Genomic DNA, 27,316 nt, shown 5'->3' with positions numbered 1-27,316 from the left:
AGTTTCAATTTCAATTACATCTTTATAAATTTCATTCCAATCATCTTTACAAATCAGTTTCAATCACGTCTATATAAATTTGCAACTTCGCGACGAACCAAGACCTACAATATCCACAATTTCGTTCGACTTAAAATTATAATTAGTAAAATTCTGCCAGTAATACTAATTCACAAGCTAATTTACACATCACCGGAAGAAAGCTGCAAACCCTGTCATCCATCGAACACACTACGTAACATCGGCCGTAAAAAGTTTCGTTCTGGAAATTCGAGGAAACGCCTTGCAGTCAGTTAAAACTTCTTCCCTCTCACGACGTCCGTAAGATTACCCCTGGTGAAAGGCAGAAAGAAAGGGAGAAAGTATCGAGGGAATAATGGCGAGTGTCGAGCGTGGCCACACGGTGGTTCACCACGCGAGCTTCTCGTTTTCGAGCGGAGAGAATCGCGTCAGTTTGTTGCAAGTCACGGCATCCTCTATGGCCCCTAACCCTAGCAAAACCTTGGTTTTCACCTATTGGTAGAGTTGGTGGTTCCACGGGCAACTCGGCACACGTAGGTATCACCCTTGGTGCCAGTCGCCGCGGAACCATTAAAAGTCACCCCCAATAACCTCACCCTTTCTTTCTGCGTTCTGCGATCCTCGACGAGCAACCTTTTCTTACCTCCCTCCATCCGAAGTTCGATTTTTCAACCTGTCCGTTTATTACACTTTTGTTTAGGAAGCACCTGCGCCGTGTAATTTGAAGATATAATTGTTTATTGGAAGTGGAAGAAAATACTGCGTGCATGAGAGATTGGAAAATTGAAATCACTGCGCTCAATGTAATGAAAAATTTTCGCGTGTAACATTAATTTTGAAATTTAAAAATACACGAGATATTCAATAGAAGTGTTTAAATTCCCAATTACTTATTGCATTAATATCTATCCTAACTAATTATCGATTTAGGAAATATTTTAGAATGCCTACGTATATATCCAAATTAGTTCCAAATGTAAATTTCTGAGAAAACAGAGTTTACTTTTGTACATCACAGTAGTTGTATTTTCAAATAATTATCAAAATATATAGTATCAATAAAAATTTCACAGTACTTCGTACAACACCGTTTCTATTTGTACAAGAAATTGAAATTTCTTCTTCCGAATTTCGTGCGGATGTCGATTGACAATGGAAAGTAGGCGAACAAACGATTGGACGTCATTAACATTAAGTGTTTAAATTGAATTGGCGTTGGCTGCGAGTGAAAAGGAAGAAAAAAAAAAGAACTGAAAAAAGACGGTGAATGGAAGTGTGTCGAGATCGATTTCCTGATAATGCTCGTTAACATACGATTCTCAGGCAAAATGTGAACCGGTACGTGTACACGGGCGAGCAGAACGGTATAGATTGTTGCGGGGCCGTTGTCGAGCTAACTAATTAATTTCAATTTTCCCCAAACGAATCGCAAATGCGCCATTGTACGCTGATAACGAATTGATTATGGTCAGGATGAACTGCCGTCAGCGAGAATCGGTCGCCTTTCCTCCAAAATCACCGTTTTCCCCTGAAATGCACCTGAATAATGATCCAGAACGTTCGATGGAAAAATGATTACGGACAACAAAGATTATATAACAATATACATATATATATATATATATCTGCGTATTATAAAATATACGCAGTAAATAGCAGACTATAATGCGACTTATTTTCAATACTCACTTCTTATAGCATATAGCAAAACTTTTTAATTACTCCATATTAATGTTGATACTTTAATTAAAATATTAATAACATTATTTCACTGTTTATTAAATTATATTAATTATATAATGTTATGTACATAATGTAATATATTTATATAATATTTATATAATATATATTTTAATCATTTTAATAGTAACAGTATTGATACATATTTTTTTCGGAAATTTATTCTGTAAAATGTTATTTTATTTTTCTAATACTGAGACAAATATTATTTTCCCAAGATTGTGATAATCTGATAGATAATAGAAGAAAATAATAAATGAGAAATAACTTCATTCAGTTTATCAGTTACTGTTACTATACTTTAAACACTTTTTATATTTTCTCATATTTTTTACATTAAATATATTCTTCTACATTTGCTTTATATTTGTATTTTTCAATATCCCGTGCGATTCGGTGTGTCTAACCATAAGCTAAATTTTACTCGTATACAAATGAACGTTCCGTTCCCTCCTCTTTCCTGGTTTTTAATGTTTTTGAAGAAGCCAGAATACGATATTACAGAGAAATCTTGTAATATCGACGATAAGCTATAGCTCTATTCCCGCACGTTCGTCTGTAATGCCAGCTCCATCGTGGCAAGATCTGGTTCGCTTCACCCCCTTCAACCCTAAGCTCTGTAACGAGATAGATCATTTGGGCGCTTATAGTTTCAACCCTACGAGCAGACGGATACCGTTCAACTTTCCACTCGCGAATAAACCTACGTAACAATATCTTGTCTAGCGACGGAATTTCATAGCAAGTTGTGTCCAAATTTGCAGAATTTTCGTATTTTTGTCCGTACAATTATTTCGAATTTTTCTTTTTTTTTTTTCTTTTGTTTAGAAGAGAACGACGTCCAAGGTTTTATGAATAGACAGTAATTACTAGAAGTGTGCGAGAACCCGAAATATTGGGTCGGGTCGAGAATACGAAATTTTTTCAGGATTGGGACGGGTACACGAAAATTTGAGATTCTCGAATAATATAAATTTTGAAATTCTTAAATAATTCGTTAAAACCCACACCTATATCGAAAGGTCGCAGATCTAAAACCATCATTCGAGCAATTCCTTCTGTTACATTTTTTGGTTTAACAATCTTTCGCGTATCATTTTGTACGTGCGACAAATTTTATATCGATTCAGTTTCTTTTCTAGTACATATACTAATGTTTGGATGTATATGCTTCAAATAGCGTAAGAAACCAGTAATATTTGCATACTTAGTTTTAAATTCATGGTGACAATGCGTGCATTCCGCCTTTGTATCATTTTTTTCTTGAAAATATTCCCGAACAAAGCTTCTCTTTACCTTCTTTCTTTGCACGATATCTTCTGCACCACTTTCTGCTACCACAACTTTACTCTCACTATCACTCGACACTTTTTTTAAAGATTTTTAATCTTTATTAAATTCACACAGCGTTTGAAATATACGTCTGAACTTCCCGAATTTCATAGCAATACTGCTCAACAGCGTACATAATGTCCAAATACTAAGCACGCAGTGACACGTTTGTATACATCAGGTCACACGATTCTTAGAATCCGTGCTTCCAATAATTTCACGAAAACTGGCAGAAGAAATTGAACTGTGTATTTACATATTTTGCAGGCTGCTGTACAGAGTAGTTCGAGAAACGATAGCCGAATTTTCGAAATTTTCGAAAATCTCGATTCCTTCGTCCCGACCATCAGGTTCCCGATATTTTCTCGCACACCCCTAGTAATTACGTTTTTTTTGGAGACAAAACACTTGTTTCAACCCTCTTGTTTTAACTTCATTGTTCTAGAAATTTCTCCATCACGTACACAGAGAGCAATTTTTGAATTTATTACATCAAAAGTCAAAAGCTGATCAACTTTATAAATTGTCCGAAGTTTGTAATTTATTATTTTCTAATTTAGAATGTGTAAGGTGTGTAACAAGTACCTTTGCATTTCTTTAGAAAGTATCAAAAATCTAGTATCAACAATTTCCTTAGAAATTATATACCACGTCTAAGATATAATTATTAATTATTAACAACGTACATATAATTATAAAAAAATTCCATATATATTTTAATGACCGCTCGCGAACAAAATTTTCCCAAATATTGAAGAAAGAATTAATACTCACAATATTCTATTTTTCTATTAAACAATTATAATCGTCCGTTACACCTGCTATAAGTAATTGTAATATTTGTTGAACTACAACACCTGGAAGCTTATTAAATAATCTAATACTTGTCGTCAGTTGGTCAATTCTCTTTGAGGGCGGTTCGTTTAATCTCGAAAGAAAACTATTCCTTATTTTACAACAATTTGAGGGCAGTTCGTTTTCTCTCGAATGAAAACTATTCCTTTTACAACAATTTCCACCTTCAACGGTGAAACAATACGAAAGCTAGCCTATCTTCGTCACACGCGCAGAGAATGTTTTCGAGTTCGACAAACGGCAGGATCATTAGGGATTCGCCGGAGAGAGTTCGGCGCGCGTTCGGTTCTACCAGGGAATATTCAAGGAGCCAGGGTGTCGCAGAAATCCTGACGAGAGACACTTCTCTTACATTCTTCATCCTAGCTTATGTTAATTCCGCGCTCGACGAAAACAATTGAGAGCTAATCCCAGACAAATGACTGACGCGCTTCCGTGAGCTCGAGGGTGGATTCGCCTCCCTCGCGCGTTGTCGGATAGAAAATTCGGGTATTTCATGGTTTCGAACGATCCCCCGCCCCTTCGCTTTCCAACCCTAATTCCGCCTTTAAATCCATTCTACCGTACGATTTGCGATTCCAATACAAAATAAACTAGCTTAACTGCGACTGACAATAAGGATATTGCCAGTCACTGATATAATCGAGGTATAATGAATAACTATGTGATTTATTTCTGAGGGGGATATGTTTGAATTACTGAACGCCATCACTTGTTAATTACGAGGTCTGCCTGTTCTGAAATTCATTTAACTGTTCCTCCTGCGATTTCGATACAAAAAATAAATTACCTTAACTGTGACTGCTCGTAGGAATGTAAAAAATATATAAAATATATAAATGATACGTTTTTGTTGATAATTAATGCTCCACTGGATAATTGAAATGTTGATAAAGGAGTGTAGTTACTAACTATGTCGTTCATTAAAATGTTTCACGATTATTTTAATGCACCATTATCTCCAAAAATATTCTATTATACCATTTTTATATTAATCATCCATAGAATACCATTTCTCAATAAAAGCACACTAAAACGACGTATAATTCCAATTTAATATCCACAAATGTATCCAATCTAACCGCAGTAACCTGCCAAACCTCGGAAAAAATCCAATATCCACGATGCTCTAATAATTAAATGAAATTTAAAAAAAAAACAGAATGAAAATAAAAGAAAACAAATAATTTAGCAATCAAAAAGAGAAACTCTAACGACAAAGGCCTACCTCAACATCCAACCCACGAAACGAAGAATCCGGACAGAGATGTTCGAACTAGGTCAAAAGGTGTTATCTAATCAACCAGGCACGAAACAACCCTAATAACGTTAATTAAAATCCAAGTGAAACCTCAATTAATATCGGCCATCCCTGTTTCCAGGGGCGTCGGCTCTTTTCAAGCCCCTCTTCCACGCGAAAACGAGCCAGCGTTCTCCAACGGTTGGGGAGGACGAGGCTCGTAAGAAGGAAAGTAAAGAGGAGGTTGCTCGGCAGCGGTGCGGACAAATAAAACCCATTACCCATCCCCAAAGACGGTCGTCGCCGTCGTCGTCGTCGTCGTCGTCTCCTCGAGTTCGGCTGGCACACCAATCAACGACACCGTTAGCGAAACACACCCTAGCGAAACGTCCAATTTCGAGCGAGGTGGCGACTCTTTTCCACTCGGGGAAAGAAGCCGAGGGTCGTCTCGAAGACGTCCACGACCTACCCTTACTATTCGGTGCTCGCCGAATTCTTTGAGCCTTCGTTCAGTCACCCTCCATGGTTTTCTTCCGTAACGCGGCTTGTCAACGCGAAGATCAACGACTCCGCCGGAGTTTAGTGAATGGCGAAGAAGAAAGGGGCGGATTCGTTGACGAACTAATTTCACGAGTTTGCCGGTACTTCGTGAGATGGTTGTTTAACTGCTACTGTTGCGAGTGTTCTTAAGAGAGAGAGAGAGAGAGAGAGAGAGAGTTGAGTATCACAGTGACGCATCAGAGTAGAATGAATAGCTGATATAAGCATTGATTTGTTGCTTGAAAAGAATTTAATACGAAGATGACGTCGTTGAGAGTGACGTAATTTAAATTTTGGAGGAAAGGATTTTTAAAAATTAGATTAGTCGAAGCATCACTGTGAGAGTGATAAAATAACACTATCAGGATAGTAATGGAATTGTCCCTCGACGCAAAACTGATGGAATTATATGTATGTGTGACACATGTTTTACGTGATGTAGTTCATCTTGTGTTCGATAAGAGCAAATTGGAAATTTTTGGAGTTGCGTCACTGCCAATGCCAGGCAACGATACTTTAAAAATTATTGATTACAAGAAGACAAAATAAAATCTGACAATTAATCGAAAAAGTTTCAGAAAAACATTGCTCGAATCTTAACGTTATTAAAAATTTAATAGACTTAAAAAACTACATATGAACGAATTAAAATTTTAAGGAAAAGGAGAAATTTTTTATATTCTTCGTTGGAAAAGACACTTGATACTTTTTTCTCAAAAAAATTATTCTACTTTTGCTCTATAATTTCTACCGCTGACTATGAAAAATTTGGACTATGGAAGTATCCCCTTGATTTTAATTTTTCCAAGTGAAACACTCGTAGGATTTAACGATATCTTAATATTTCTTCCTAGAAAAACTACTCGAAACGACACTTGCAGGATCTAAATTCTAATTTTATTTTATTTTAGTAACATGTCTTTGGTAACATGAAACTTGTAAAAATATCCTAGTATAATTGCAGCTTTTCACAAAGAAAAATAATTTTAGTTTAAGATCGATATTGAGATGGGAGTTTTAATGTGTTGTCGGATCAAAGACTCACCTCTGCCACTTCTGCCGACGAACCTAAGATCGTTGAACTTGGCCACCTGGTTCTTCATCAGAGCAGTCGAGTTTCTCAGCTCAGCACAGCAGTTCTCGTCGTTACCAGCACGAACGGTGACCAAAGTGCCATCGCCGACCTCGCCAAGAGCGACCACCTTGAAGGCTACTGGAAGGGTCTTGTTGGACCTCCAGTGAGCTGGCAACACGCTGCAGACCAAGTGAGGAGAACCTGTAATAGAATTAAACATACCGAATCTAGCGACTGGAAGCTGGAAACTTAATACAATTAGGCATCTAATTTCTCTAGTACAATTATTCTTTGTTCAAACTTCATATTAATTTCTCCATTACTAAACTGCGGATTTTTGTGCATTTGTGGCAAATAAAAAACGCTAATAATGTGGTGATTTTTGTAACACTTAATGGGTGAAATAAATCTTTATTATTCATCATGGATTCCATTTCTTTAATTATTGTATTGATGAAAATATAACGCTGTAAAAAAATTCGTCTATTGGTTATAATTGAAAAGACACTTGTAAAAATGCTTTCTGATTAATTATTAAAATTAATATTGTTTTAGGATAAGATATTATTAAAATACAAGTATTATTTTATAAATTGACTGTAACTCCTGAAATTTTCTAATATTTTTTTTAAATATATATCTTGCATATATCTTTTTCTTTAAGATTCAGTGATATAAATCGTTGTAAGTCAGACATTTCATCAAACAACGAACTTAAACAATTCCGCGGATCTTTATGGATCTTTATTTAACAAGAAAATTAAACACACGTTGAAATTTACACAAAATATCCAAAGTACAGTTAACTAATTAATGAATTTAGTAAATGAAACAAATTCTTGTTTGGTTTCAATATTTTTCATTAAGAGAAGAACGTGTAAACTGTATAACTGAAATTTATGTAATGAATCACTGTTTAAAATTTTTCTTCAATATCAACTAAAATTTTGTTCTAGTTCAAATTCAATTGACTGACTCTGTCAAGTCATACTTTCTTCTAACGTTAGATATTTCTTAAAAAGATATTCCAAAGATTGATTCATCACTGTATCTTGTAATTTTACGAAATCTCTTGTAAATACTTGCAATCTACGACTTTTCTAAGATTATTTATACAATTTACAATTAATGGGACATATTTCCAAAAATTAAACCACAAATATTACTTCCCCGAATGCGTGAAAATCCGTAGTACGTCCATGATTTCTCTCAAAAGCTACACATTTTTCTAATGTCAGATCTCTCTTAGAGAGAAATCCCAAGGATTGATTCATTACTGTATCTTGCATCAATTTTGTTACTAAATCTCAAGTAACAACTGTAATCTATATTTCTACGATTACTCGTATAACGCACAATTAGTAGAACGTATTTTCAAGAACGACAAACGACAAACATTACTGCCGCGAATGCGAATGCGTGAAAATCGGCAGGACGTCGATGGTTGCTCTCAATCGTAAATACCTGTCCGTACGAGTTCTCCAGGATGCTCGCTGACGAAGTCACCGAGGGTCCTCTCGGCGAGGATGTCGCTGGTCATCTTGGTGTAGGCATCGGTCAAAGGAGAAACGCCTGACTCCGGCGAGGCGGCAGCGCCAGGAGCCGAGGCCCCTGTCAACTGCATCCTGTCGCTGGTTCCGCCGCTCTCGCTAGGAGCACTCCCTGTTCCACAGCTCGACTCGTTGCTGGACCCCCTCACCGAGCCAGCGCCGCTTCCGGATACCGTGCTTCCGCCACCGCCGCCGTTGCAACGGCCGAATATATCCATAGGCAGTCAGAACGCCGGATGATACATCCTTCCATTCGGTTCACTGCTCGAGCTTCCCGGCCCTTACGACGATCCTCGGCTGCTTCAACTTTCCCCCGGGTCAAGCTTCGTCGTTACCTGACATGATGCTACCCGACGCTCGACGATTCGTTCTTTCGACCCGAGTTGAAAACAGGTAGCTCTTCTCTATCAGCAGAGAAGGTCTAGAGCAACATTTGGCAATTTTTCTTTCGTCTTTTTCTTTTTTAAGATAACTTCTTTTGCGATTCTCGAGATGAATCTGATATACTTTGCAACTCCTTCTTTCGGAAATTTTGGTTTGGTTGGAAGGTTTGAAGAGTTTGACTGCGCTGAAAGTTGTTTCTGGTGGTCTTGCAGATAGACAGAATCTTCCTGTTTCTCCTTCTTTCTTGTTAGGAGATTTGAAGTGATCTTTAGGATATATTTCAGGTTGGTCTTTGCAGATGTGAAGTTTGAACGTGATCTTGTTGAGCTTTCTTGATTTGTTGGAATTCGGCGTATGTTAGGGTTAAACAGTCCGCTAATCAAGGAGTACTATTTACAGAAAATTTTCCCTTGTGGTGACCAAGAGTTACGAGATACGATTTTCTCGTCCTTCAATGAAAATACCAGAAGCATCTAAAGAGATCTTCAGTCTCCTGATTTTACCTGTAACCAAGAAAATTCAGGCATGATCAGAGACAGATCTTCTAGAAGAACGAGCTTTTATTATACTCTGGTTACTACTTTCGACGATTCGATTATTTTTGAAAGGACAACTTTTAAATCGATTATTTTAGATGAAACAATTTGCCTATGGACTTGATTTTGGCAGAGAATATATAGGGAATGATGCGAGAGAAAAATATCAAAGTACTGGTATTTCATTAATTGATTTAAATAATAATTTACTATTTCTTTCCACTATACGACGAATAATTGATTAAAAATTAAGAGAGTTTTTGTAAGATCGTGTATTAGATGATAGAAAGAATTCGAATTCTTTGACAATCTAATCAAATAAATTCTGAAACGTGACGAAGACTATAAAGACAGAAATTTGCACAAGCATCTACACTCTATAAGACTTTCAATACTTTCAATACTCAAGATGATCGAGACTTTTAAGACTCTGAAAACGATCAAGAGACTTTCCAGACTTCTAAGAGAGAAACAAGAGATTTTCGATTCAATTTGCGAAACACGTTCAAAGCGATTCTCGTCGATCGTACGACACAAATTCCAAACGATACCAATTTTTTTTCAGACTGCATCGCGGGTTATCTCAAGTGCGTCATCGCGACAAAAGTCGTGCGACAAAGGCCCGGAGAGGAATACCAGCCATCTCCTAGAAGCGTGGTCAAAGGCTACGAGAGGAAGGGTTCGGTCTCCCAGGAGAGCCTGCTAGAGAGAGAGTCAGATCGGGGAGTGCCGCCATCGCCGATGCGACCAACCCTTCCGCTTCTAATCCATTTAACGACGGCTCGCAAGCTCCTTTATCTCTCGGCGAGCGTCCCCTTCTCGGGCTCGATCGAGCCTCGAAACGACAGGCGACAGACCCTGAAGCAATCGGGACGCGATGCCGATAGTGAAAACGCAGGGAAACGCGTGCACCGAGCAACGTAACGAGGAAAAACGTGGGTGAATAAAACGGGGAGAGAATGAAACGCCGGGCGACGAGCGGCCCCGTAGGAGGAAACGAGACGAGACTCGGGAGAGTGGTTGACACGGACAGGAACACGACTCGCACACTTTTCACGCGGGCCGGCCCGGTGACGTCACCGTTCATTCAGTAATTTTTGCGCACGTCACCGGGGCTGACACACCGGATCCAGGTGGTTCCAGGAGGGGTTGGACCAGCCCCGGTGGTGGGGACGGAAAAAATAGGGGAAAAAGAACGCCCGCCGGTAGGCAACCCCCACACACGCCACATGGATATCCCAACCCCTACGCACGTAACAACCGCGTGTCAAAGTGCACGTGGCACGTTACCACGTTGTTCTGTCAGTGCCAGAGAGGCTGGCATCGCGCCGTCAGACACCGCCGGGATTCGTTGATCGTTCAGACACTCGGACGCTCGCTTCCGATCGGCCACTTGTCATCGAAAGCTGTCATGCGATTTCGTAGAACATTGCCGAACGACGATGGGTGGCTCGCGTCTGATTGTTCGTTGATTTGTATTCCTTAGATGGACGTAACTTTGGACTAGTCTAGATTCGTTAATGAGGGATTTTGTAGGAAAGAGTCCTTCGAGAAGCTGGTTTCGACGAAGGTCCGAAGTGGAGTTTACGAACGCAGGTTTTCAGACTTTTGAATCATTGACATCGACGTTGTTGAATTAATCAATCTGCTTTGAACTGTCGTCACTGTCTTTGGACGTAGACTCTCAAGTATATGAAAATTTTACGCTTGACGAAAATTTGTTTTCGAAATAGAGTTTTCAGAATTACTAGACTGAATTATCGACAATCCTAATGCAGAGTTCTGAGTGAGAATTTTGACCAAAAGTCCTTCAACGAGCCGAGAGGAGAATTTCGAAGCCTGAGATCGAATCTGCGAGTCATCGATGCTGATACGAAAATCCTTCAATAATCTAAAGTCACTTGACTTTGAAAGGTTTAATAAAGTGAAGTTCTCGGATCAATTCTGTGATCCACATTAGTGTACAATCAATTTACGAGAGGAATTTCGATATTCAAGAAGGTGCAACTGTTCGAATCGTTGGATCGATTCACTCTGGCCGCGTATTCCGTAACATTTAAAAGAAACTTTCATCGACGAGTCCCTTGGATAGAAGCTTACGATTAGAGGCGACGAGAGGCGACGACGTTGGCGAGGATCGAGGGGAGAAGAATCTTTACGACCCTCCTGGAAGAACGACACGGCGACGGATAAGATTCTCGCTTAACTTCGCATTCAAATCTCTTGCTGGGCCACTCTCGCGTTCGCACTTCCGGCGAAAATATCTCGACCGATTCTTCTCAGTACCACCGCGGCAATGACGAAAGCTTCTCTCGTACCAACGAAGCAACTTCTGACGTTGCTTCTTGAATCAACGACGTACCGATGACCTTCTGCCACGAAGGAATTCGAGGAATTCCCAATTTTCCCGTGAAAATCGAATCCAATCGAGACAATCACGAGTTCCACTGAAAGAAATCGCACTCACTGTCTGTCCGTGGCAACCGTCGGACTGTCACTGCCTTCACGGCAAATCTCACTCGAATCCAACTTTGCGCTCACTAAAATCTTCTCCGGAGTCGTCAAGTCGAGAACGAGAACGAGAAACGATAATTTCACGCGTTGGTACCATGTTAAAACAACGTTCGTCGAACGATTTCGGTGCACTGAAATCCCGCCGACGATAGTCCCGACAGACGCTTCGACTCTGCGTAATCGATCTTCAAAGTCTCAAGTATGTTCGGCGAGAATGTCGAATATTCTTCGGGTGCGACGATCCCCGTCGATCCGAAGGGAGATCTCGAAACGCGGTGTTTTGGTAAGCGAGACTGGTCTCTGGGAATACCCGTCGGGGCCACTAACTATAATTTCGGCGGTTCGTGTGAGGCAACAGCCGTTGACGCACTGGTCCATGCCAACACACGCAGCATCCCTTTCCCCTTTCCTGGTTCCTCTCACACCCCGTGGGCAACCCCACTCCTTCCGCGAGCGTTCGTCTCGGTTCGTCGCACCACCATCTTCTCTGTCTCTCTCTCTGTCTCTCTCTCTCTCTCTCTTCCTCTCTCTCTCACACACACATACACACTCTCTCACTACCTCTTTTCGTCTCTCGTTCTCCGTTTCTGGCTTGCGGCCCTCTTTCTCTTTCTCCTCCGTTGCTCTTTATCGCTTTATCTCCCACCGGACCCTCTAACCCTCTCTCTAACCGCCGTCTCTCTCTCTCTCTCTCTCTCTTTCCCTCTCTATTTCTCGCTCCTCTCTTTCCCACCCCTTTTCGTTTCGACCCTTTTGCGGTGTGGCTCGCGTGCGTCTGACGGACTCGCGCGGGGCGGAGCGGAGCGAAGCGAAAGCATGTGCATTCAAACGGGGGACCCCGAGTAGTCTTTTCGATCGATCTCGATCGATCTCACTCGTCCCAGAGTGAATCCTGGCTTGATGATGCTTTCCTTCCTTCCTTCCTTCCTTCCTTCCTTTCTTTCTTTCGTTCTTTCTTTCTTTTTCTCTTGTTTCCGGCGTGGCGGCCGAAATTCGCGCGGCGGCCGTCGTCTCGCCTCGTAACGAGCGCCTCTCGTTGCGTTTAATTAGTCGAAGGTTAATGAGGAGACGGGACGAAGCGTCATCATCATTGTTCCGGCGCGTGTTTGGCCAGTGAGTTTCGACGAACCCCTTCTCCTCGTTTCGTCGCCGGTTGTTTCCGCGTCGTCCCGCTCGCTCGTTGATCGCCAAGCCGAGAGGACAGAGGGTGGGTCCGCGCGATTTAATATCGGGGACGGTCGTGTAACTGCACTCTTTTCGGTCGGATTAGCGGGATCGTTGGTGTTTTTCGACGACAACTCGAACACAACACCATCCTCGCCGGTTTTCGGCTACTGCTGGCTTGAATTTCCAACGTTCCAACACTGTCCCGTGACGTTTCTGTCGCGAATTTGAAAGACTGCGGAGCGTGAAATTGTAAATTTTTTTCCTTCTTCGTATTTCTCTAATTATCGATTAGAAAGACAAGGTTGGAAAAATATGAAACTCGATAACGTTATTTGCAAAATGTGAGACTCGGTGTACCTTTGATGAGACTTAGTGTATTCTAAGATGAAGAAATATTGTGATGAACTGTGTCTTAAGTGCAATTCGAAAAGAATATTGTATCGAAGATAATTGAAAATATATTCACTGGTGAAAGAAAAATTTCTACGAAAAATCTCAGACTATTCTATCGATAATTCTATGAATTATAGAAGAAATCGAGTCAAAAGAAACAGAGCTAGACAGTGAAAGCTTAGAAACTTTCGTCGACGATTTCCTTTATGCAAGATTATCCATTTAATAGTTAACTTCGAGATTCTAAATTTTCCAACACACCAAGAATGATGCGAACGTAATTTGGAAGCTTAGAAATTGCAGACAATGTTCCTTAGAAGGAAATTTATTTCTAACTCTAGACATTCTTAACATCCTTCTCGAAATTCTAAATTTGCTGATGTTTTTCGTAAAATTTGTACTGCGCGAACCAGAAATAGTACAACGGATCATAAAATAACAAATAGTTTCAAACCTCCTCTCGCCTCGCGAAACGCGATAATTCCCTTTCGTTTCCAAAGGGATGGACGATGATTCGAGCAAATGGGAAAGACCGGCGGAGATGTCGAAGGAGGATCGAGTGAAACGATGTGAACAGTGGCGCGGAAGATCGAGGAGGGAAGTATCGATCTTTCCGGGCGAAGATCGGCGCGCGTCATCGTACGTGTTTGCCTGGCGGCAAGTCCGCGACCGGCTGGCTATCGTCAGGATATATTCGCACAGGAAATGGGTAGTTCCATTGTTTGCACGTTCGTACAAACAGTGCAGCTGCGAGGATGCGCCGGCCCGGCGGTTCTCTCTGTTTGATTTTCGAAAGTGAAGCTCTATTGTAGCGTATGTCGGTGCGGTGTATACCGACCAGTCTGCTGTTTTCGATCGAGCAAGGCTAAAGAATCGAGAGAACACTTCCAAGGAAACTGGCTGTGTGACGCTGCGTCAACGTTTTCGACGAATCGGCGATCTTCCGCGGGAGGATTCTGAGAAAGATACGAATCCATTGTCTGCGAAAGACGTGAGAAACCAAAGATTCTGAATTTTAATATTTCAGATTAGGTATTGGAGTCTGTGTCCTTGAACCAGACTGAATAATTATACATTCCATTATAGAACATTGTACAGAAAGACTGCGAAAAATGTTACTTGTACAAGACTGAAATTCATTATGTATGATTTTACGAAAGACCTGATATTCCGAATATTTTAATATTTCGAGTGTCTTGTATTCGTCGATCTACCACTGGATAATTTGAAATTTTATAGCGTGAACTATGCAGATTAATATAAAATTTATTAAATATAAATTTTATTATATATATAATTCGTAATAAACCATATCTTCCTAATTTTAATATAACTGAAGCTAAAATTATTGAACTAAAAGAAATGAAGCTTCAACATGAGCTTTTAACAATCATCCATGAATTATATACAATGGAATTTTAACTAAAAAAGATAAAATTATATAAATAAATCATTAATGTATATAATATTTAATATTTTTAAAATATAAACATTTAATCTACTAAATAAATTTAATAAATTGAATAATAAATATAATGAAGGTAAAGAAAAAATTAAAATATAAAATATTAAATAATGCACGTAGTGAACTTATAAAAGATCGAATCTGTTATGTATGATATTTATGAAGGAGCTACAATTCGGAATTTTAATACTTAAATATTTTGTCTTCGTTTTTGAACTATCAGCGGAGATAATTCGAGATTTTAAAGCGAAATGGCTGTATGGAATGGTTATAAGTAGTATTTGGATATATACGCACAGTAGACTGAATCTACTGAAATAGCCTGTGAGTTTACAATGAATTTCACAATTTCAAGCGTTTCATATTGAATTCCAAAGTGAGAGCTATGTGCATAATAACTGCAAGTTTGCAGATGTTCGTACAAAACTGAATCTATGATTTATAATCCATGATTTTACAAGAAGTCTAAAATTTCGAATTCTGTTATTTCAAATATTTATTTTACGTTCAACGTTGTTCAACTTTTGTTATTTAAGGTTCTTTGATTTTCATGATTTCAAATTAGAAATTCGGATATTGGATCTTATTTTCCAAAGAAGCCCAGATATTCTAAATCATTCTAGTCATCAAATTTATGTAGATGTACGAAAATAATACTATATGTAAGAAGAACCACCTAACTCTGCCACCTGAAATTACTCGTAAAGCATTTGTTGCATAAAAATATTGTTTTAAGCAAAAACTGTGTGGCAATTTTTATCGTATTATACAATTTAAAATATCATATAATTTTTGTTCGAAATATCTTTTCATATAAAAAAAAAAAAAAAAAAAATGAATTTCGCGTAACCTCAAATGTTGGAATTAAGCAACACATCGTGTACATTCGGACCTGACTGATTAATGCAAGACCTAGGGAAACAGGTACAACGAATACAACAAAATAAATAAGAAATTTCAAAGCAGAACTTCACAGTGCCGAGAACCATCGAGAACAAAAATCACCCGGGATTACTTACGAAACAAAAATTAAATTCTCAAAACGTTCTCGCGTTACGAAATTTCTACCGAACCTATGCTTCGAAGTACGATTCGCTCGACAAATCAACGACGACATCGCCGATCCGAAACGACGAAACGTAGCGAGAACGAACAAATGAACACGAATATTTCATCGGAGGCAATATGAAACATCGCGGGCGACATTAGGCCGACGAAATCGGAGGAGGAAAACGCGGCGTTGCGCGGCTCCTGGCGCCACGGTGCCCCAGCTGTCTGTCGCTTATTTGAATAACAGCAACGAGGGCTCGCGGAATGAATCGCGCGAACCGGCCGCAGAGAAGTAGCCAGGGCGAACGATCGGCCGACGAGACGGTGACAAACAGCGATACGGTGGAAACGTGGAAACCGGACGGCCGTCGTCGTATTGACAAACGACCTAACGCCCGTGTGGACCGTTGCGTTCGACGAGATTCGAATTATCTCTGTTGGAGCTTGTCAATGCAAATGCCATACCTACATTCAATTACCGCTCGTCACGCTTCGATCAGCGCGCGGCCAACCAACCACGGAATATTCCTGCTCGACTTCTTTCTCGCCGTCCGCGCCCGCGATTCTCGCTCGCCGCGTCGTCGCTGTTTTCGCGCGACGACCCGTGATATTCAATTGTTTTAAACGGAACGGATTCGCCGACGGTGTTGATTTCAGCGGTGGGATAATGCGGAATAAATATTTGAGGAACGTTGGGCTCTTGGACGCGCCGCTGCGCGGGGGAAATGTAGGAACGTAAGATGAAGCAAGATTATCGACAGTTTGTTTCCGAGAACGTAGAGATTTTTAGAAATTTTCTTCTTCGTTTCTTTATTTGCCCGCGTGATGTTAATTTCAGCGGTGTGTAATAAATTTTGAAAGAAATGTCGCGGGGATATGGGACTGTCGACGTTTTGAACGTATCGAAACCTTTAATTTTGGAAGAATTAGATTCAATTATTTTAGACATTTGTATGCGACGTTAATTTCGAATTTTTTCTATGAAGTTAGTTTCAGTGGAATGAACGACGAATTTTATTTTAAGCGAACCGAGATTTCTCCTTAATTTTGGTTTTACATATTGGGGGGCATTTCTACAAAATTCTAGACTATATGTAGAGAGAAAAATGTTGGAAAGAATTTTGAATTTTATTTGCCTATAAACCTTTTAAGAATATCTTCTATCTCTTAGCTTATTAATTACTTCAAAATGCTAGAATCTCAAATGCTAAAAATTTGAGATTCTAATTTAGATGCCAAATGACTGATGTAATATTTTACATATAACAATATGTTTTTTTCTTTTCATGATAAATAATAATCTATCACGCTGTTAAACAGTTCCTTATTTTTTTTCATCGGAAATTAATCAGAAAATTTCTATACAACGAGAGAAACACGATGGAAGAAACTACATTAACGTATCGATTAAACCTTCCGAGACAAATGCCAGAGATCTCTCAACCAATTCCGATCGCCGGATTAACGCAGTAGACAATGTGACTATAATGAAAGTAATTAATAGTTCCATTACCGATTAATAATAGTTTCCAAGCCTCGAGTGGAACACGTGTACCGTCGATTATTAACGATATCCACGTTTTCTTCAACAATCTCGACAGTCTGAATCCCAGTCTGAGTCGAAAAGAAAGATTCCGAGATGAAACAGATCCACGGTAAAATAATTTCGATCGATTTCTACGAGCAACGTGGATGTTTCGCAGAGGAGGGAAGATAGTTTTACATAGTGTAGATAGCTGGAAATATCGAGACAGAACGGTAGGAAACGAGAGTATGATAACGAGACTAATGGAAACGCAATCCGGAGCACGTGTCGTTAAAGGAAGCGAACGTGATCACGCAACGCGGCGGGATTCATCGAAAAACCGTGTTACGCGGAAATCGATGCTCGTAAAACGAGCACACGGTCGAACGGCACATGGAAAACGAGCGGGTGAAACGCGACAAAAAGATCCGAACTCATTCGCGTGATCGCCGCGTCCGACCACCGACGTCCTATTCCCCTTGTAGTCAAGATTGAACGCGCGCCGCGACTTTTCGCATTTTTCCTATCGAAAATTCTTACGTCTCTCTTCGGTCCTATCTCACATTTTGCAGGAATATATATTTATGGATTTCTATGTGCAAGATACTTAAGTATTTTTCCCATCGCAAATTCTTGTTGCGTCTCTGTTTAATCGATATTTTTAACGTGAGAATGAACAATGAATATCTTCAAATGAAGTAAATATTCTTATGGGTACAAATTCTTATGTATTTTTATTTTTGAAGATAACGTTCTGTCTTCATTCTTCATATTTCCTACCTTGGAAAATTAAATATTTAACAAACAATTAAAACTGTAGTACACCTCATGAATATTTTTAACAAGATGTGCAACTATTTTATAAACACACATCTTCTTGAGTATTTATACAAAAATTCTGAAGTGAAAAATTATAAATAATAGAGACAATTTATTGTCTCATATATTTGTCTTAGTAAAGAACATTCAAGTTTATAAAATTACAAAAATACATAAAAATTATTGTATAATTAAAAGTCTAAATTGCAAGACACGTTGTGCCAAAATTAAAATATATCACTATCATGTTATATGACTCTATAATGATTAATTAAATCACTGAACAATAGAATAAAGTTTCCAAAATGACTAATAAAGAACGTCTCCAGATAAATTTTGAGCTTCACGAAAAAACTTATGATAAACATCAGTATGTAATAACGTTTTACTAAATGAATTCTACATGCAGTGCCATAGTAATTGTAAAACACTTTTTACATCGAACTGAAGAAGAAGAATTATCAATATGCACTGGCGTATTTAAGAAATTTTTAATACACAAGAATTAAGAATTCGAATATTAATTTAATATCCATTAGAAAATTTACCACGTACGTTCTATGATACGTAACAGAATGCACACTAATTTTTCTTTGTGACAACTTCCAAGACGAATGTCTCCATATAAAAAAAATTAAGAATTCGAGTTCCAAAAGACGAGCTAAACTAAACATTCATGGAATTCACTGCCTCGCAGCAATATACTATACGTAAAACGCTAATTATTACAGCGCGAGCATTCTTCAAATCACTGGATCAAGAGAGAGCCATTATCAAAATTCATAAACAACAACGCACCTTCCTCTGAAATTAACATACCAACAATTCCCAACACACGGACTCACCCCGTCCATCGAACCAACGAACTCTACCAACCCGAATCCTACGACCATCAGAAAACACTAGTCTCCCGCATCACCTTCAAACCACAATCATCTACCATCTTCCATAATATACCTCTTCACCCTTTATCTTCGTCTTTACTTCCCAAACATACGCACATCAGCGAACCAACAACAACAACAACAACAACAACGGCACGTGTCACGAGGCAGCGTAGTGCGTGGCACACGGGCGATCGGCGGTTTACGGAAAAACAGACGAAAAAAAAAGAAAAAAAGAAGGAGAGAGAGAGAGAGAGAGAGAGAAAAAAAAAGAGTTCGGCGTACCATGCGTGGAGAGCGGAGCGCGTGCTTCGAAACCGGTTCGTCGGTACGCTCGATTGGACAACAATACACGAAGAACGGTACCGGGGCACGAGCAGAAGGAGCAACAACAGCACAGCACCAACAGCAACCGTGCCGCGTGAATACTACGCCGCCCCCCCCCTCCCTCCTCCCACCACCCTTCGTTGCTTCACCCCCTTCGCGAAGGGTTCCAGCCGCCTCGTCTCTATCCCGTAGAGGGTAGTTTCGCTCTAACGAGCACGACCACCCCCACCGCGGCTCGTCGATCTCGCCCCTCCGTGCGCGTCCCTCCCCCTCCCGCGGTGAACCACCCCTACCACGTGCCACGACCACCCCTACAACGACCGAGAAGGGGAGGGCGAGTAGGGGCAGTCACCGGCGGAACATGTGTAACACGCAGCCTTGATTACACGCGGGCTTGTAAAAATTATTATTATGGCCGTGAGCGGCGGTGGCCGCCGCCGCTCTGTCCCCGCGCGTGCAACCCGATCTCCGCGAGCATCCCTCCCTGCCGTTCGTGCAACGCCGAATTTTGTTGTTTCCTTTCACGGCGAGGGGAGAGCAGGGCGGTTGCAGCGGACGGGCTGACCTCGGATACCTTTACGCTAATGGGTTCAATGTCAGGTTGAATGAGTTGCAAGTGGGTTTTTCCTTTTTTTTTGGATTTTGCGGATATTCTTTCGGGAAAGGATGGTTGAGGAGAGGGTAATTGGGGGTTCTGGGGGAGGGGGGGGGGGGAGAATGAAGTAAGTGGAACTGGGTTTCTGATTTTTACATCGGTGGTTTTGGAGAGGGGATGATTTGGGAAAAGAGAGTAGGTGTAACACGTACGTTTTGAGAGAGACTGATTTTATGTTCAAGGATAGTGTACATCGATTCATTTTCACTAACGGTATTGAACTTTTAAAATATAGGCGCATGATTTTAGCAAAGGCGTAAGTTTCAATCGATAAAAATTTCTTAAAGTAGAGATTTTAACAGGAGAATGGTATAATTGGAATTCTTCTTTCAATTTTCAAGGTTTTAAATAGAAAATACAATGATACACATAATATTTTCAAATATAAATAATTTTAAAAAGGAATTAGGGATTTAGCCGAAAAAATTTTGGAAAGAGTATCGATAGAGTATCTTAATTGAATAATTTGGATAAAAAGAAGAAGGTGAAGATTGTGAGAAAAATATCTTTCTAATTTTGAAACCTGATTGGTTTCGGACAACCGCGAGACTCGAAACAAAAGATGTTTTTTAAGTACAGACTTTGAGATTCGAATAAGACGACGATTTACCGTGAACGTTGTGTTTCAAAAGATTCGGAGAATGTGTATTGTTACGTTTCGCTTTTCCATTTTCCGAAAACGAAAGAATGGTCGGGGTGGTGGAAACAGTGTATTTCGAAAATGACACTAAAGGCAATCAGCGTGGACCTGTGATTCGTTTGGCGAATACCGCGTTCCACGGAGACACAGAAACAGAAAGAGAGGGAGAAGGGGAAACCGCGTTAATTCCTGCGCATTCAATGAAAGAAAAAATACCAGAATACCGTTCCGTGCCAGTAGCTCGATGCGGCTGGCGTTTGTCTGCTTCAGCAGCTCATCAGCCAACCCATTATCCGAATTATATTCCATACGAGATAAATAAATAACGCGTGAACCGAATAATCGTTGCCATTTAAAAAACAGAAATCCGAAAATTAGCTACCTTTCGATCATTTTCTTTCTGTATGTCTTAATATTTTTGATTAATAAAACATGATAGAACACACGAATGTTGCAAAAAGTGATCTGTATTGTCAAAATGAAGATTAAATAGTTCTGTAGAAATAACGTGCACTATGATGTATTTCTTTCGTACTCGATTCAACATTTTACTATTTCTCATACATTTGTTGATAATATAGAACAACGATAGAATGTTCAGTTTCTATGTACAATTTTCGAAAATATTCTAGGCAAAAAGATCACTATTAATGTTAGAAGCAAAATTATCTTTTACTCGAACGTGTAATAAGTACAACGAAATTGAAACAATACAATATTCTTTGATTTTTTTAAAGAAAATGACAAACATTATTAATTTATTTTATATTCCTTGAAATTTACTAATGAAATTTATCTGCAAGACACAAAAGAGAACTCTTGTCATGAGATGAGAAACAACAGACATGAGACTACTTCATGATTTAATTATACATAATTCTATCGTATGACCACAATTAGATTAACAACAATATGATATAATAAATATTCCAAAAATCCCAAATGGCAAGGAATATTCACCATACACACAAAAAACAAATTTTCTGAATTCTCTTGAAAAATTTTCGTCGAAAATTCGACGAAGGAGAGAATTTCCGAATAGAAAGCACATCTAAAAAAAGAAACTGCAAAAATTCCAAATGACAAAGAATCTCCGAGAATAGCTCGAAAAATCCGAAATAGTAAAGAATATTCTTTGGCCACCAAATGCCAAAGAAGACAAGCTTTTCATATTTTCTGTTCGAATTGAACGCACATTGAAAATTCGATCTCGAGGCGGGGGAAAAAATGATTTTTCCTTGCGGGACACGCGATCGTGGACGGTGGATTCTCGGGGGCAGTTTTGGAGCGAGGAATACAAGCGGCTTCCCTGGTTTCTGGTCGAAGTGGGGCTAACCGCAGAATCGGAGGCAAGATGGCAAAAGTAAGTCGAGAGAGTCGAGGGGCGGCGCTGTGGCCTGGCCAGCCCACCGGCGCATCCTCGTTCTTCTCGCTCCGAATCCAACCTAAGATCTCCCAAAGAACCAACGTTCGCGAAAACATGAACTCCGGTACCATTTTTCTCCCCTCACCAACTCTACGTTGCCAATTCTTCTTTTTTTTTTGTTTCTTTCTTTCCTTTTGCTCCCCTGGTAATTCCTGGAAATTGAAATTTCGCGCAGAAGCGAGAACGAATAAATTAACGAAGAAGCATTTCGAAGAATGAGAATGAGCCAGTTGAGCAAACTTTCGCGCAGTGCCGTGGTTCGCCCGATGTTCTGGAATTAATTAAATCATATTCTGGAAACGGAAATGAAACCTGGTACTTTAGTGCGGGGGAAAAAAATTCGAGTGCTGAATTCAAGCGGTTGGAGTCCAGCTGTTTTCTATGGTAAAGCAGGTATTTAGTATCTGCATGAAAACTTTCAGGAAATTATTGTTTCTGTCGAATTGTGACTTTCGAAAGTTTTCTTCGATTCGGATAAACATAAGTTATTGGACCGATAATATTAAATACGGGTTGTCATTCTTTATTGAAGGAACTCAATTTTTTAATTTTTACTCCCCTCTTCTTACTAAATAAAATCTTCAATCATAGAATGCATTTCCAAAATTTTCAATTCGTTTAGCCAACAGCTGACTATAAATAGTAATTGTAATGTAGTAATTAATTAAGATCGAAAAATGAAAATAGGTGTTGAAACTAATCAAAATTGTCAAAGGTGTTCCATACTTCGTGCAACAGACGTTTATTATTATACGTATCCAATATTATTAAAACAATATTATATTTTATAAGTTTATACGATATTATCTGATACCTTACAAATGCATAAAAATTTCTATTTACGTAAATATAAATTAACAGAAAATTTAGGATCCACTCGAGTAACGTGCTTTAGTAATAGAGGGTTAAAATAAATTTTCAACCCCCCCCCCCTCCCTCTCTCTCTTCTTCGATCTAACAAAACTCAATCTGTCAAAGATGATGAAAGACCAAAGAAGAACACAACACGAACATTTCCTCCCCCTTAAGAAAGTAGTTTTGGACATTTCCGTCCAAGAAAGTTTCGAAAGAGGGTGGGGGCTTGAGGGTGGATCGTTGACTTTCAGATTGCGGCCGGCAACGAAATCCAAAAATCCTTTGCAACTACCGGTAAAAGGGCAGAATAAACATTTCCTGAACGGTTAGTAGCGTCGTGGCGAGCGAGGGTGTACAAGTCGAGCGGGAGCTGCGGTTTCAGTGGGCGTAGGTTGCCTCCAGACTGCGCGGGTGCGACGAAAACGAACCGTGTATATCCGCGTAATGGAAAGAGAAAGGACAAGACGACTAAAAGTAGACGCGAGAAACTCGTACGCAGACACCGGGGACTGCTGGCTGCATCAAAGAAAACTCGAATCGTTAAAGATGCCTGGCGATGTTTTTACGCGATCCCTTTTGACGAGTCGTCGGCCAACAGGATCGTAGGGGCTCGCAGAGAGAAATGGAAGATTGTGGAGAAAGTTTGTGAGGAAATTTCGTTGAATGAGCATTGTGACCAAATTCTAGTGCTGATTTTTTAATAAAAAAAAATGACTGTAAAAAGAATTTGCACGCACACTTGTTTTTATCAATGAAGGTTTTACATTTTATTTCTGAAATGTCACACGAGGAAATAAATTTCATACTAGAAAATGATATGGAATTTAATAATGTATAAATGTCACAATGATGCAAATATCTTTTGCAGTCACAATAGTTTTGCTTTTGAAAATTGGGTTAATTCTGAGAATTGTAAAATGTCTTTTTTACTTTTCTTTATACTTTTCGAACCAAGAGAACTTCTTTCGATGTTTTAATAAGAAATAAAAATGTTATGCTTGTAACTTCACTGTAAAAGAATAACATCACGAATAAAATGTTTATTTAATCAAACAAGTCATTATTTATTTTAAAACTTTAATACATCCTAAATTTCTTTACTTTTTGAAATTTAAAAATCAAGAAAGAAACAAAAAAGAATATAGTTGTTATAATAATTAGTACCGGAGGCAAATTTCCTTCGTTTAATTATATCCACAAAACTACATAGTTACCTACCAATTGTTAAAATGAATTTCAAAAATTAATAAAAAGCCTATTCAACGCGCCTACCGCCGCAAAAATGAGAAACAATGACTTTCACAACGAAACCGACAACCGACACTAAACAAGAATTAGTAACAAACGATAAGTACAACCATGTACCACAGGTAATTTTGCATAAATCGCGCACGTCTTTCCAACCCCCGGTTTTTTACACCTATTGAAAATTTTTAAGCACAGATGGCATAAATAAAACTATTTATATTCGAGCGCTCTTTCTGTGAAAACGACAGGCCTGTTCCCAGTTTTACCAAGAGATGGCGACACGGATGTACTTTTATCGCCCTTCGACGCGACCACCAGGGGGGTGCGCAACCCCTTTTTCGTCACGCGCCATTACGGTCTCGAAGCGCGCGCGTATCCTCATAATAAACGAACAACGGCTTGATAATTACGCGTCGACAACGGGTCTCGTTCGATGCAATTTTTAAACACGTCGATCCGTTTGCCTGATTCTCTCCCCGAGGATCAACCCCGCGGAACGTTAATTTTCCACGTATCTTTTCCCTGTCCCTCCCCGCCCTGCCAAAAAAAAAAAAAAGGAAAAAAGAAAAAAAAAAGAGGAAGGAAATAAAAACTCGACGAGCAATTTCGAGTTTCAATCCGGTATTTTATTTATCGCGCGACGGAACGTAAACGCGTATCTGACTGATTTAATTGCAATTCATTTACCGGTTGCCCCTACTGGTTCAATGATTTTTCGAGGCCAAAGGAATTTTCAATAAAATTCTCTGTATGACCAGTGGGAATCGACGAGAGGACAGGAAGAGAGACGAGGCGGACGCGCGCGTTACGGTCATCGATATTAAAATGAAATGCTAATTAATTTTTTTGAAATCGCGACGCAACAATTATCCCGCGAAATGAGGCCAAAATGAAATTGGCATCGGTTGGTAAACACCAGTCTGGAAAGGAAACATGAATCCACAATGCGTCGCAATGGAAGTTTTTTTAAACTAAGAGTATAAGGGTGTTTCATATGAATGCGAATTCTCCTTGACTATCAGTAGGAAGTAAGAAGCGTGTCTTTCAAATTCTTTCATATTTCTATGAGTAGAAACGCAGTGTAGATAGAAATCTGTTTCGGTTACTTGAAATTATTGTAAAGTTCAACAATTACTTTATTTGAAATATAACGAAAGAATAAATTGTTAAACTTACCAATTCATTTATTGACAATGAATGAATTAAATTTCTACATTAATAATTTAAATAACTATATTTAAACTGCATGTAACATTCAGATAAATCCTACCCTAGCGTATAGCTTTTCTAGCTTCGTCACTTCTTTTAAACTTGTAACTTATGTTTCAAAACTATAAATGCTTACACGCATGTACGGAAGATAACGTACTTTCAATCTGTCGTGAAATAAAAACGAATATCATTTGCAATCAGACAGCCTATTTTTGTTATCAAAAATGTCGAAAAATATCGAAAATATATGTTAGAAATACTCGCGTAATGTGACAGTTTGCACGAGAAATGTGTCAAATTGGCACAACGAGGATTAATGAGGGTACATGCACGTCTTCTGGAGAAACACTTTCTAGAAAAATGTCCAGAGGAAGCATCGGCGAAGTCCTAGTCCCGTCGAGCCGTGCGATAACGAGTCTATCGCAGAAGGAAGGGGCGAATTTTTAACCGTGAAACGGTTTGGTCGCAGTAGCACCACCGGTGGGAACCGCGGACCGTTAATCAGCCTCGAAAAATCCGTGAGCCGGCGGACAAGGGGACGGCAAACATCCCGCAAAACCTTAACCACCCGAATGGTATTGTTTTAATGTAATTCCAGGACCGGTTTGTCGCTCGGCTCATGCACGCATGTTACAGCGCGAACGACAAACCCGTCGACCAGCTAGCGCGTATCAGTTCAACGAAACACACACGAGCCGTAGCGGGAGCACGAGAGAGACGGTGAAACAGAGTGAGAAAGAGAGGCACCCGGACCGATGTACAATGAAGTGAGACAAGAGGCGGTGAATAGTTGCAAAGGGGATGGAGAGGTGTACAGAAAGAGAAGAATAGCGCGTATGTACGTACGCGAGAAGGTGGCCAGTAGCCGAATGCATCAGAGAAAGAAGCAGATTTCAGGTAGAAAGGGATCGGTGTTCCACGGTGAAAAGAGAGAAAACCAGTGGAGAGAGGATGCTTAGGGGGACGGCGAGAGCGACGGAGAGAGCGAGAGGGTGCAGTGTTTTGTTCGCGCGCGATGGACGCGTCGCCATAGCGACCGGCGGTTGTTTATTATTGCGTCCAGCGGTCGTGTGGGGTGGCACGGCGGAGAGCGCGGGGTAGTTTACGCGACGAAGGGTCGCGCGGGAGCAAAGGGGGGTAAAAAGGGTTAGTGGCGGCCACGAGGTGAGGGGGAGCGTGTGGGAGGAGGGATGGAAAAGGGGAACGAGAGGTGATGGGTGAGGCCAGAAGGGCGGAAGGATGCGAGAGGAAAGAGAGAGGGAGGGAGGGAGGGGGTGGCAACGCTGGTGTGCAACGAGGGAGTGGCGGCCGACCACACGAGGCCGAAAAACACACTCTCCGCCAAACCTACCCCCTATAACACCCCCGTACACCACCGGCCTCCACCCTGCCGGCGGTAATGAGAGTTCGATAAAGCGCCGTTACCAGTGCGTGACGTCAAGCGAGCTCTCTCTCTCTCTCTCTCTCTCTCTCTCTCACTCTCTTTCTCTCCGTCTGTCTATTTCTGTCTGTCTCTCTCCTTTTTTTTTATATACTTCCATCTCGTTCGTACACGTAGAGACACGTATGTAGGTTTTGCCTTTTTCATTTTTTTTTTTTCTTCGTTTTTACCTCGTTCGACATCTCCCTCTTTCTCTCTCGTGGTATTTTCTTTTTCTATTTTCTTTCCTTCTTTTTCTATCATTCCTTTTTGCCGGCTCTCTCTTCTTTTTCTCCGATTCGTTTTTCGTGTTTCACCGTCTCCGTCTCGCTGGCGGCGGCAGTCTTCTCTTTTTCTTTTTTTCTCTCTTTTCTTTTCTTTTTCATTTTTTTTTTTTTTTTTCCTTTTTTTGCAACTTGTCTCCGTTGCCTTTTTTCGGCTGG

The 27,316-nt window shown here is 40.0% G+C and overlaps 1 protein-coding gene across 5 annotated transcripts in view; it reads right to left on the bottom strand.

The window, feature by feature from the left end:
• Positions 1-19,487, bottom strand: part of LOC122528782 (runt-related transcription factor 1-like) — a 44,864-nt gene extending 25,377 nt beyond the window's left edge. Inside the window, exons 1-3 of one of the 5 annotated variants that reach the window (XM_043654274.1) lie at positions 19,376-19,487; positions 8,268-9,240; positions 6,774-7,004 (exon numbers count right to left, since the gene is read on the bottom strand). In XM_043654274.1, coding sequence (XP_043510209.1) covers positions 6,774-7,004; positions 8,268-8,571 — 535 coding nt within the window. In that variant the 5' untranslated portion in view covers positions 8,572-9,240; positions 19,376-19,487. Of the gene's footprint in view, positions 1-6,773; positions 7,005-8,267; positions 9,488-11,373; positions 12,141-19,375 lie in introns of those variants that run through there. The other 4 variants (XM_043654273.1, XM_043654272.1, XM_043654276.1 and 1 more) reach the window with 4 other exon arrangements.
• Positions 19,488-27,316: the final 7,829 nt, after the last annotated feature.

Source organism: Frieseomelitta varia, unplaced genomic scaffold (genome assembly GCF_011392965.1).
Source record: "Frieseomelitta varia isolate USP_RPSP 00005682 unplaced genomic scaffold, Fvar_1.2 scaffold_259, whole genome shotgun sequence".
In the NCBI taxonomy this organism is placed as follows: Eukaryota; Metazoa; Arthropoda; class Insecta; order Hymenoptera; family Apidae; genus Frieseomelitta; species Frieseomelitta varia.
Note: the sequence above shows the minus strand (reverse complement) of the source record. Positions and strands in the feature narration are given on the sequence as shown.